The 12,464-nt window shown below is 43.0% G+C and overlaps 1 protein-coding gene across 3 annotated transcripts in view; it reads right to left on the bottom strand.

Annotated features, from left to right (window-relative positions):
- The window catches only part of SLC44A2 (solute carrier family 44 member 2), an 86,591-nt gene that overhangs the window by 67,301 nt on the left and 6,826 nt on the right, over positions 1–12,464 (bottom strand). For 2 of the 3 annotated variants that reach the window (XM_056570538.1, XM_056570541.1), the window contains exon 1: positions 4,894–5,052. The exons of the other annotated variant lie outside the window; for it this stretch is intronic. In XM_056570538.1, coding sequence (XP_056426513.1) covers positions 4,894–4,936 — 43 coding nt within the window. In that variant the 5' untranslated portion in view covers positions 4,937–5,052. Of the gene's footprint in view, positions 1–4,893; positions 5,053–12,464 lie in introns of those variants that run through there. 3 annotated transcript variants of the gene reach the window in all.

The raw sequence follows: 12,464 nt of genomic DNA, 5'->3' as shown, positions 1-12,464 counted from the left end.
TGGATAAAGCCTGGGCCTATATAATAAGCCCCAAGCACCACCTCCATTGTGTTATTTACAAGTACTTCCTATTTAACTAATGGACTAAGAAAACCAAGTTTTCCTACAAAACCAACACTTCCTTTATGTCCTCATTCAGCAGCACAACACGTGGTTATGTAGATGGAATCTCATAGACAGGGACACTTACTGCCAATCTCCAAATCGACCGCAAAAAAAGGCCACCCATAGGTCTGTGAGAGTCTGAAGACGTCCAAACTTAGAGACCACACCCATAACAGCATCAAACTTTGGCTTAAAGGTGTACCCTACCAAAAACATCTTACCCCCGAGATCTCTGGCATGGTACCCTAGTCATCCATGCACAGAGCGAACTCTGCTCCGTGCCGGTTGACTAGCAACTACAGCCACCAAGCCCCCCCCCCCACATAGTAGCCTTCACGCCCCCTCCCATAGACATGAATGTAGGGGGCTCGACATCACGAACACGAAAGCTACAAGCTTCCTTGTTCCAGACACAGCTGATAACTAAGGGAAATAATGACACAGCGGAAGATGAACTACCCCTAGTTCCGTAACGTTTGAGGGCACAGTGCTCGTCTCTGGGGACCAAGATCCTTGTATTGTAAGAAGGTCCAGATAAACCCTCCAGCCTAGCTGGGATGCATTTGTGGTAAGATATTACCACTGAGTCAGAGCAAAGGACCTTCTATTGGGTGGATTCCGCCACCAATAAAGAAACTGCCTTGCAGTCATAGACAGGTAACATAACTTGTTCAGTCTTGTTCCATCTGCTTAGAAAATCCAACTGGAGGGGTCTGATATGGCTTCTGGATCAGGTTATGGCCTCTTTTTCTGAGCCCATTAGGCCTAGAACTTTGCATATGGTTCTGAGAGGTACTGAGAGGTACTCTTCTTGCTGACTGGAGAGAGAGATGACTGTTGTCGAAGTTTCTGAAGATGTGTTGGAGGAAGAGTAATCGTAATATCTGAGTTAAAAAGTTATCCAAAAAGATGATCTTTGTTGGAGGAACACTCATAGATTTTTCCCAGTTTATGAGCAGGTATGGAATCTGGTGATGATGGTTCCGGAGAATGGAGATGAAGTTGTCTCATAAGAGCCAAACGACAATACTTTCTTTCAGAGATGCCAACAGAGACGAGATGATGCTAATACTCTACACAAAACTGCCTGAACGGTTGCGGAGGAGTTCCTATGTACCGGTCTAAAGGAGCAGGCAGAAATGGAAACACAATGGGTTGGAGCTTGGCTTATTCTATAGACGTAGAGATCACAGCGTAGAGATCTTCCCTACATGTTGTGCTGATGAATGAGTTATAAGCCCCATAAGAGTGTAGGATCAACAGGTTATACAACCTATATTTTACATGGCGTGAGGGTCTGGGCTATATATTTAACAGTTCACATGATCTTGGCATCTTGTGAGAATAGTCTACGAGATTTTGCCACATGATAACAGAACATAAGACCAAGTGTCATCACCATAGTTCCCTTTTTTCATGGTCTGTGTTCACGTTATCAGTTGTTTCTCATAACCTTCAACATCTTAATGTGTTGGTGTTTTGCTGTTTACAGGAACATGTATATAATACTGTAGTACTTTAGTATTGCTCGATCCTGTAGACAGACAACACCTGGAAACGCACCCTTTGAGGACATCATTGACCTCACGGAGATATATGTTGGGGCGCACATACATAGTACAGAGGCTGGACTAGTACTATAGGATGTCGGTACATGTGTGGGGCACTATCATTTGATTGTGTTATAGAGTTCTGTATGCCAATAGCTGGAGCTTGGTAGAAGAACAATGGAAGATCTGGAAAGATTGTGCAGACTATGGCATTTCCTGGACCTTAAGGAATCAGTTCAGGAAAAGTTTTAGCACCATTGAACTTTGGGGCAAGAGATGACTTAGGAGAAGTGATGGCAAGAAAAACAAACAGGAGGATCTCTGATCAAATGACCGGCTAAGGAGTGGAAGAGGATCGGATGAAAGAAGAAGATGAAGAAAGATGTCACTGGAGAACTTGAAGAATCAAAGAGAAGACTAGAAGGAGATAGGAGTAATAGGAAGAGTTATTGGGGAGGTTATATGGAGTAATAGGAGGAGATATAGGAGAGGTTATATGGAGTAATAGGAGGAGATATAGGGAGGTTATATGGAGTAATAGGAGGAGATATAGGGAGGTTATATGGAGTAATAGGAGTAGATATAGGGAGGTTATATGGAGTAATAGGAGGAGATATAGGGAGGTTATATGGAGTAATTGGAGGAGATATAGGGAGGTTATATGGAGTAATAGGAGGAGATATAGGAGAGGTTATATGGAGTAATAGGAGGAGATATAGGAGAGGTTATATGGAGTAATAGGAGGAGATATAGGGAGGTTATATGGAGTAATAGGAGGAGATATAGGGAGGTTATATGGAGTAATAGGAGTAGATATAGGGAGGTTATATGGAGTAATAGGAGGAGATATAGGGAGGTTATATGGAGTAATTGGAGGAGATATAGGGAGGTTATATGGAGTAATAGGAGGAGATATAGGGAGGTTATATGGAGTAATAGGAGGAGATATAGGGAGGTTATATGGAGTAACAGGAGGAGATATAGGAGAGGTTATATGGAGTAACAGGAGGAGATATAGGAGAGGCTATATGGAGTAATAGGATGAGATATAGGGAGGTTATATGGAGTAAGAGGAGGAGATATAGGGAGGTTATATGGAGTAATAGGAGAAGATATAGGAGAGGTTATATGGAGTCATAGGAGAACATATAGGAGAGGTTATATGGAGTAATAGGAGGAGATATAGGGAGGTTATATGGAGTAAAAGGAGGAGATATAGGGAGGTTATATGGAGTAAAAGGAGGAGATATAGGGAGGTTATATGGAGTAATAGGAGGAGATATAGGGAGGTTATATGGAGTAATAGGAGGAGATATAGGGAGGTTATATGGAGTAATAGGAGGAGATATAGGGAGGTTATATGGAGTAATAGGAGGAGATATTGGGGGGTTATATGGAGTCATAGGAGAAGATATAGGAGAGGTTATATGGAGGAATAGGAGGAGATATAGGAGAGGTTATATGGAGTAATAGGAGGAGATATAGGGGAGGTTATATGGAGTAATAGGAGGAGATATAGGGGAGGTTATATGGAGTAATAGGAGGAGATATAGGGAGGTTATATGGAGTAATAGGAAGAGATATAGGGAGGTTATATGGAGTAATAGGAGGAGATATAGGGAGGTTATATGGAGTAATAGAAGGAGATATAGGGAGGTTATATGAGTAATAGAAGGAGATATAGGAGAGGTTATATGGAGTAATAGAAGGAGATATAGGGAGGTTATATGGAGTAATAGGAGGAGATATAGGGAGGTTATATGGGGTAATAGGAGGAGATATAGGAGAGGTTATATGGAGTAATAGGAGGAGATATAGGAGAGGTTATATGGAGTAATAGGAGGAGATATAGGGAGGTTATATGGAGTAATAGAAGGAGATATAGGAGAGGTTATATGGAGTAATAGGAGGAGATATAGGAGAGGTTATATGGAGTAATAGAAGGAGATATAGGGAGGTTATATGGAGTAATAGGAGCAGATATAGGGAGGTTATATGGAGTAATAGGAGGAGATATAGGAGAGGTTATATGGAGTAATAGGAGGAGATATAGGAGGTTATATGGAGTAATAGGAGGAGATATAGGGAGGTTATATGGAGTAATAGGAGGAGATTTAGGGAGGTTATATGGAGTAATAGGAGGAGATATAGGAGAGGTTATATGGAGTAATAGGAGGAGATATAGGAGAGGTTATATGGAGTAATAGGAGGGGATATAGGAGAGGTTATATGGGGTAATAGGAGGAGATATAGGAGAGGTTATATGGAGTAATAGAAGGAGATATAGGAGAGGTTATATGGAGTAATAGGAGGAGATATAGGGAGGTTATATGGAGTAATAGGAGGAGATATAGGGGAGGTTATATGGGGTAATAGGAGGAGATATAGGAGGTTATATGGAGTAATAGGAGGAGATATAGGAGAGGTTATATGGAGTAATAGGAGGAGATATAGGAGAGGTTATATGGAGTAATAGAAGGAGATATAGGGAGGTTATATGGAGTAATAGGAGGAGATATAGGGAGGTTATATGGAGTAATAGGAGGAGATATAGGACAGGTTATATGGAGTCATAGGAGAAGATATAGGGAGGTCATATGGAGTAATAGGAGAAGATATAGGGAGGTTATATGGAGTAATAGAAGGAGATATAGGAGAGATTATATGGAGTAATAGAAGGAGATATAGGAGAGGTTATATGGAGTAATAGGAGGAGATATAGGAGGTTATATGGAGTAATAAGAGAAGATATAGGGAGGTTATATGGAGTAATAGGAGGAGATATAGGAGGTTATATGGAGTAATAGGAGGAGATATAGGGAGGTTATATGGAGTAATAGAAGGAGATATAGGGAGGTTATATGGAGTAATAGGAGGAGATATAGGGAGGTTATATGGAGTAATAGGAGGGGATATAGGGAGGTTATATGGAGTAATAGGAGGAGATATAGGGAGGTTATATGGAGTAATAGGAGGAGATATAGGGAGGTTATATGGAGTAATAGGATGAGATATAGGAGGTTATATGGAGTAATAGGAGGAGATATAGGGAGGTTATATAGAGTAATAGGAGGAGATATAGGGGAGGTTATATGGAGTAATAGGAGGAGATATAGGAGGTTATATGGAGTAATAGGAGGGGATATAGGGGAGGTTATATGGAGTAATAGGAGAAGATATAGGGAGGTTATATGGAGTAATAGGAGAAGATATAGGAGTAATGTTATCCAGCTCTTACCGTAAGCTCCATCAGGAGGCGTCTTCTCTCCGTCATCCTCCATGTCTCGGTCTGTATCCTGCTGTATCTTCCTCTCCCCTCAGTATATCCTCAGTGGCTGCAGTCTGTGTACAGCCCCCCTGCCTCCTCCATACACAAGCTGTGCAGCCCCCCCTGCTCTGGTGAATTCCTTAGCCCCTCTCCCCTCTGTTCCTACAGATGTCACTTCTGCAGCAGCCTGGCCCCGCCCCTACTCTTCACAATGACACCACACCCTGTAGACTCTCCACCAATAGGAGGGAAGGGGGCGTGGCCTTAGAGAGTCCCTCAGAGAGAACGCATTCCGCTGTCTTCTCACAGTCAGATGTGGTCTGGAATAGGAAGCAGCATTTACTGAAGATCTACTGAGCGTAGAACACTCTGAAACTGCTGAATGCTAACATAGATGAACAGATTTAACCTCGATTTGTCAGGAGGCTTTTTGTTACTGGAGAAATATATTCCTTTAAGAAAACATTATCATTATAGGGGTAGTCAAGCATTTAAAAACATATTCCAACCCACGGAATAAGGGGGAGATTTATTAAAACCTGTCCAGAGGAACAGATGCTGAGTTTCCCATAGCAACCAATCAGATCGCTTCTTTCATTTTTCACAGGCCTTTTTTCAAAAACGAAAGCAGCGATCTGATTGGTTTCTATGGGCAACTTAGCAACTTTTCCTCTAGACAGGTTTTGATAAATCTCCCCCTGCGAGCGGAATTCCGCGGTGTGAACTTAACATTAGTGTGAATGGGTCTCCACGAGACCCGTTCTCACTGCGGAATTTGCGTGCGAACAATTCCGTCACTGAAATTGTTCTGCGCAAAGAAAGAACATGTTCATTGTTTGTGCGGACTACGCGAGCACTGGCGGCCGCCAGGCGGAATCTCCGCTCGCGGAATTCAGTGAGCAGAGATTCCGCAGTGTGAACATTTCCTAAGTGTCTGATTGTGGGAGTCCCAGAGGTCAGATCTTCAGAAGAAGTCCTTAAAGGGGTACTCTAGCCCCAAGACATGTTATCCCCTAACCAAAAGATAGGGGCTAAGATGTCTGATCACGGGTGTCCTGCCGTTGGGGACACCCGCAAAACTAGCATGCAACACCCACCTGTAAGCACTGCAGGAAGCGCTGGAGGCTCTCAGTGTTATGCCTCCTGACCACGGGGACGGTGTATCGTGACGTCACGCCCCACCCCCTCAATGCAAGTCTATGGGAGGGGGCGTGGCCCCTGTGTCACACTGTCTAGAAAGCTCAGATATGAGAAGTTTTCTGTTGGGGTCCTCACTCTGCGGAGAGGTCCTGGTGCCTTCCTATGATATGGAGAGTCAAGAAGGCAAAACAGGTCAGTTTCTTACGACTTGTCCAAACAGCTCATAGATCATTACCGTAGAGTTGTGCGTCCTCATAGTGCACATCGGTCACAGCTGGTAAAGGGGGCGCCACAGAGGGCTTGGTACCCAGGACTTTTGACCATCACTGATTACTTATATTAATTTTGGGACTCTTTCCTGCAGTTCCGCTTGTCCCGACTTACAGTTGGGTGCTAACAGTAGGTACGTACCACATGTAAAGCAGCGGGAGGAATCCAGCAAACAGCATTAACTATCTCAGCTGACATGTCAGTGTAACATGGGGAATGATAGATAACGGGGTTCACTGCAGCCATGGATGACTGGTGCATAGCGCAAATGTTAATGCGCCTGCATGTGCTGTGTGTTTGGAGCCTTATACAGGGGTCACTTATATACAGGGAGGGTTGGTGGGAGGATTGAATTACAGTTACATATCAGGCGGTTTCACATGTCATGTGTTCATGTATAAGTAATGCTGGATGTCTCAGGATTAGCAAGGTGACAGTCTAGAGAAGAGAGACACTACAGAGAGAAGGTCTCACCATAAGGGACCCCCGTACTGAAGGCGGACTTATTGTAATGAACACAGGACCCTGCTGACTGAAATTAGCACTGCTGTTTAATATGAGGGGATTTTTCTAACAAAGAGGTAACAAGAATACAGTATTGGCCCTTTGGTTCCTGTGGGTCCCTTAAAATGTTCTTTAAAACCCAGTCCTTGATTCTATATCACATAGCTCCTCCCTCCTGTCTATGTCACTCTGTGGTGGGAGGAGCAGACTCCATATCACATAGCTCCTCCCTCCTGTCTATATCACCCTGTGGTGGGAGGAGCAGACTCCATATAACATAGCTCCTCCCTCCTGTCTATATCACCCTGTGGTGGGAGGAGCAGACTCCATGTCACATAGCTCCTCCCTCCTGTCTATATCACCCTGTGGTGGGAGGAGCAGACTTCATGTCACTTAGCTCCTCCCTCTTGTCTATCACCCTGTGGTGGGAGGAGCAGACCCCATGTCACATAGCTCCTCCCTCCTGTCTATATCTCCCTGTGGTGGGAGGAGCAGACTCCATATCACATAGCTCCTCCCTCCTGTCTATATCACCCTGTGGTGGGAGGGGCAGACTCCATGTCCCATAGCTCCTCCCATCTGTCTATATCACCCTGTGGTGGGAGAAGCAGACTTCATGTTACTTAGCTCCTCCCTTTTGTCTATCACCCTGTGGTGTGAGGAGCAGACTCCATGTCACCTAGCTCCTCCCTCCTGTCTGTCACTCTGTGGTGGGAGGAGCAGACTCCATGTTACTTAGCTCCTCCCTCTTGTCTATCACCCTGTGGGGGGAGGAGCAGACTCCATGTCACATAGCTCCTCCTTCCTGTATGTCACTCTGTGGTGGGAGGAGCAGACTCCATATCACATATCTCCTCCCTCCTGTCTATATCACCCTGTGGTGGGAGGAAAGACTCCATGTCACATGGCTCCTCGCTTCTGTCTGTATCACACTGTGGTAGGTGGAGCAGACTCCATGTCACATAACTCCTCCCTCCTGTCTGTCACACTGAGGAGGGAGGAGAAGACTCCATGTCACATAGCTCATCCCTCCATCTGTGTCACCCTGTGGTGAGAGGGGCAGACTCTATGTCCCCTCCATGCCCTGCATGATAGATGTATAAGGCTCAGTGCTTGAATCCAACATGGGAGGGATGGTGGAGGGAAGAGGCATGCATGCTGCAGCTAATCACTGCCTCTATGACAATTAAGCTTGGAGGGAAAACATGATTTTATACCTTTACAAACAGCCATGACCTTAGTGGCAGGTATCATTTGTTTTATCTGTCTATTGGCTATCTGCCCATATGTGAGCATGATATAGAGCTGACAGATTCCCTTTATTCCAATACTTAACATTTAGTTACTTAATCATTATTTGTAGATGAACATACATATATGTAATATATGTAATCTGTGTTGTTCAGTTATAGTACTGTAGAATAACAGAATGTGGATAACACTGAACCCCGTCCAGCCCCCGATTTATCTACATATTTTGCATTTTCTTTCATGTCTGCACTTGTGAGAAGACTGAACCCGCACGGCTCTGCTGTTTCTGCTCTCACTATCGTCATCTATAGTTGCAGAGATTGGCAATGTAAATTTCCCTTTCATCTTTCTTCCCTAAGCCCCTTTCCCCCCATCCACTATATCACATTGTTCATATTGTGTCATTCATTAGGGGAAAGGAAATAAGCCGATGCCAGACATCTCTGGCTACTCTGATCAAGACTAGAGTAAGATGTAGACAAGGCATTGAAGAAGCCAGGGCCCATTGGGATTTTAGACTAACAAGCATGTTCTATACCAGTTTTTCCTACCAGGGTGCCTCCAGCTGTTGCAAAACTACAACCCTCAGCATGCCCAGACAGCCGAAGGCTGCAACTTCTTTTTTCAACTTTACACTTTGTTTGCCAAGTGGGCGGAGCTGACATAAAGGGGACTAAGGGCATGTTCACACTAAGGATTGTGAATGGAATCTCCGCAAGCAGAATCCCGCAGGCGGAGAATTCATTCTGGCGGAAGGACTGCGTGGCACTGCGCCGTCACCATTGACGGCTATGCAGTGTTCGAGGACTTCCGCAGAAAGAATGAACATGTTTTCTTTGTGCGGAACAATTTCGGAATTGTCCACCGCTGAAATTCCGCAGTGTGAACGGTCTCTCGGAAACCCTTTCACATTTGTTTATGTTCTCAGCGCGTAATTCCTTTCGCGGAATTCCGCGGGAATTATGGAGTGTGAACATACCCTAAAAGGGGGCATGACCTCCTGCACTGCTACATTTATTACAATTTACTCTAGAAAGCTATTGTAATTGGCTTTGGGGGTGGACTCACTTATGGGATATACTGTATATATAATGTGAGGGGTGAACTCACTTATGGGATATACTGTATATATAATGTGAGGGGTGGAGTCACTTATGGGAGATACTGTATATATAATGTGAGGGGTGGACTCACTTATGGGAGATACTGTATATATAATGTGAGGGGTGGACTCACTTATGGGATATACTGTATATATAATGTGAGGAGTGGAGTCACTTATGGGAGATACTGTATATATAATGTGAGGGGTGGAGTCTCTTATGGGAGATACTGTATATATAATGTGAGGGGTGGAGTCACTTATGGGAGATACTGTATATATAATGTGAGGGGTGGACTCACTTATGGGATATACTGTATATATAATGTGAGGGGTGGACTCACTTATGGGAGATACTGTATATAATGTGAGGGGTGGAGTCTCTTATGGGAGATACTGTATATATAATGTGAGGGGTGGACTCACTTATGGTATATACTGTATATAATGTGAGGGGTGGACTCACTTATGGGATATACTGTATATATAATGTGAGGGGTGGACTCACTTATGGGATATACTGTATATAATGTGAGGGGTGGAGTCACTTATGGGAGATACTGTATATATAATGTGAGGGGTGGAGTCACTTATGGGATATACTGTATATATAATGTGAGGGGTGGACTCACTTATGGGAGATACTGTATATATAATGTGAGGGGTGGACTCACTTATGGGATATACTGTATATATAATGTGAGGGGTGGACTCACTTATGGGAGATACTGTATATAATGTGAGGGGTGGACTCACTTATGGGAGATACTGTATATATAATGTGAGGGGTGGACTCACTTATGGGATATACTGTATATATAATGTGAGGGGTGGACTCACTTATGGGATATACTGTATATATAATGTGAGGGGTGGACTCACTTATGGGATATACTGTATATAATGTGAGGGGTGGACTCACTTATGGGATATACTGTATATAATGTGAGGGGTGGACTCTCTTATGGGAGATACTGTATATAATGTGAGGGGTGGACTCACTTATGGGAGATACTGTATATAATGTGAGGGGTGGACTCACTTATGGGAGATACTGTATATATAATGTGAGGGGTGGACTCACTTATGGGAGATACTGTATATATAATGTGAGGGGTGGACTCACTTATGGGAGATACTGTATATATAATGTGAGGGGTGGACTCACTTATGGGATATACTGTATATAATGTGAGGGGTGGACTCACTTATGGGATATACTGTATATAATGTGAGGGGTGGAGTCACTTATGGGAGATACTGTATATATAATGTGAGGGGTGGACTCACTTATGGGAGATACTGTATATATAATGTGAGGGGTGGACTCACTTATGGGATATACTGTATATATAATGTGAGGGGTGGACTCACTTATGGGATATACTGTATATATAATGTGAGGGGTGGAGTCACTTATGGGAGATACTGTATATATAATGTGAGGGGTGGACTCACTTATGGGATATACTGTATATATAATGTGAGGGGTGGACTCACTTATGGGAGATACTGTATATATAATGTGAGGGGTGGACTCACTTATGGGATATACTGTATATATAATGTGAGGAGTGTAGTCACTTATGGGAGATACTGTATATATAATGTGAGGGGTGGAGTCTCTTATGGGAGATACTGTATATATAATGTGAGGGGTGGAGTCACTTATGGGAGATACTGTATATATAATGTGAGGGGTGGACTCACTTATGGGAGATACTGTATATATAATGTGAGGGGTGGAGTCACTTATGGGAGATACTGTATATATAATGTGAGGGGTGGACTCACTTATGGTATATACTGTATATAATGTGAGGGGTGGACTCACTTATGGGATATACTGTATATAATGTGAGGGGTGGACTCACTTATGGGATATACTGTATATAATGTGAGGGGTGGAGTCACTTATGGGAGATACTGTATATATAATGTGAGGGGTGGAGTCACTTATGGGATATACTGTATATATAATGTGAGGGGTGGAGTCACTTATGGGAGATACTGTATATATAATGTGAGGGGTGGACTCACTTATGGGATATACTGTATATATAATGTGAGGGGTGGACTCACTTATGGGAGATACTGTATATAATGTGAGGGGTGGACTCTCTTATGGGATATACTGTATATAATGTGAGGGGTGGACTCTCTTATGGGAGATACTGTATATATAATGTGAGGGGTGGACTCACTTATGGGAGATACTGTATATATAATGTGAGGGGTGGACTCACTTATGGGAGATACTGTATATATAATGTGAGGGGTGGACTCACTTATGGGATATACTGTATATAATGTGAGGGGTGGACTCACTTATGGGATATACTGTATATAATGTGAGGGGTGGACTCACTTATGGGATATACTGTATATAATGTGAGGGGTGGACTCACTTATGGGATATACTGTATATAATGTGAGGGGTGGAGTCACTTATGGGAGATACTGTATATATAATGTGAGGGGTGGACTCACTTATGGGAGATACTGTATATATAATGTGAGGGGTGGAGTCACTTATGGGAGATACTGTATATATAATGTGAGGGGTGGAGTCACTTATGGGATATACTGTATATATAATGTGAGGGGTGGACTCACTTATGGGATATACTGTATATATAATGTGAGGGGTGGACTCACTTATGGGAGATACTGTATATATAATGTGAGGGGTGGAATCACTTATGGGAGATACTGTATATATAATGTGAGGGGTGGAATCACTTATGGGATATACTGTATATATAATGTGAGGGGTGGACTCACTTATGGGAGATACTGTATATATAATGTGAGGGGTGGACTCACTTATGGGATATATTGTATATATAATGTGAGGGGTGGACTCACTTATGGGAGATACTGTATATATAATGTGAGGGGTGGAGTCACTTATGGGATATACTGTATATATAATGTGAGGGGTGGAGTCACTTATGGGAGATACTGTATATATAATGTGAGGGGTGGACTCACTTATGGGAGATACTGTATATATAATGTGAGGGGTGGACTCACTTATGGGATATATTGTATATATAATGTGAGGGGTGGAGTCACTTATGGGATATACTGTATATATAATGTGAGGGGTGGACTCACTTATGGGAGATACTGTATATATAATGTGAGGGGTGGACTCACTTATGGGATATATTGTATATATAATGTGAGGGGTGGAGTCACTTATGGGAGATACTGTATATATAATGTGAGGGGTGGACTCTCTTATGGGAGATACTGTATATATAATGTG

Source organism: Hyla sarda, chromosome 4 (assembly GCF_029499605.1).
Source record: "Hyla sarda isolate aHylSar1 chromosome 4, aHylSar1.hap1, whole genome shotgun sequence".
In the NCBI taxonomy this organism is placed as follows: Eukaryota; Metazoa; Chordata; class Amphibia; order Anura; family Hylidae; genus Hyla; species Hyla sarda.
This window is presented reverse-complemented; position numbering and strand designations above follow the sequence as displayed.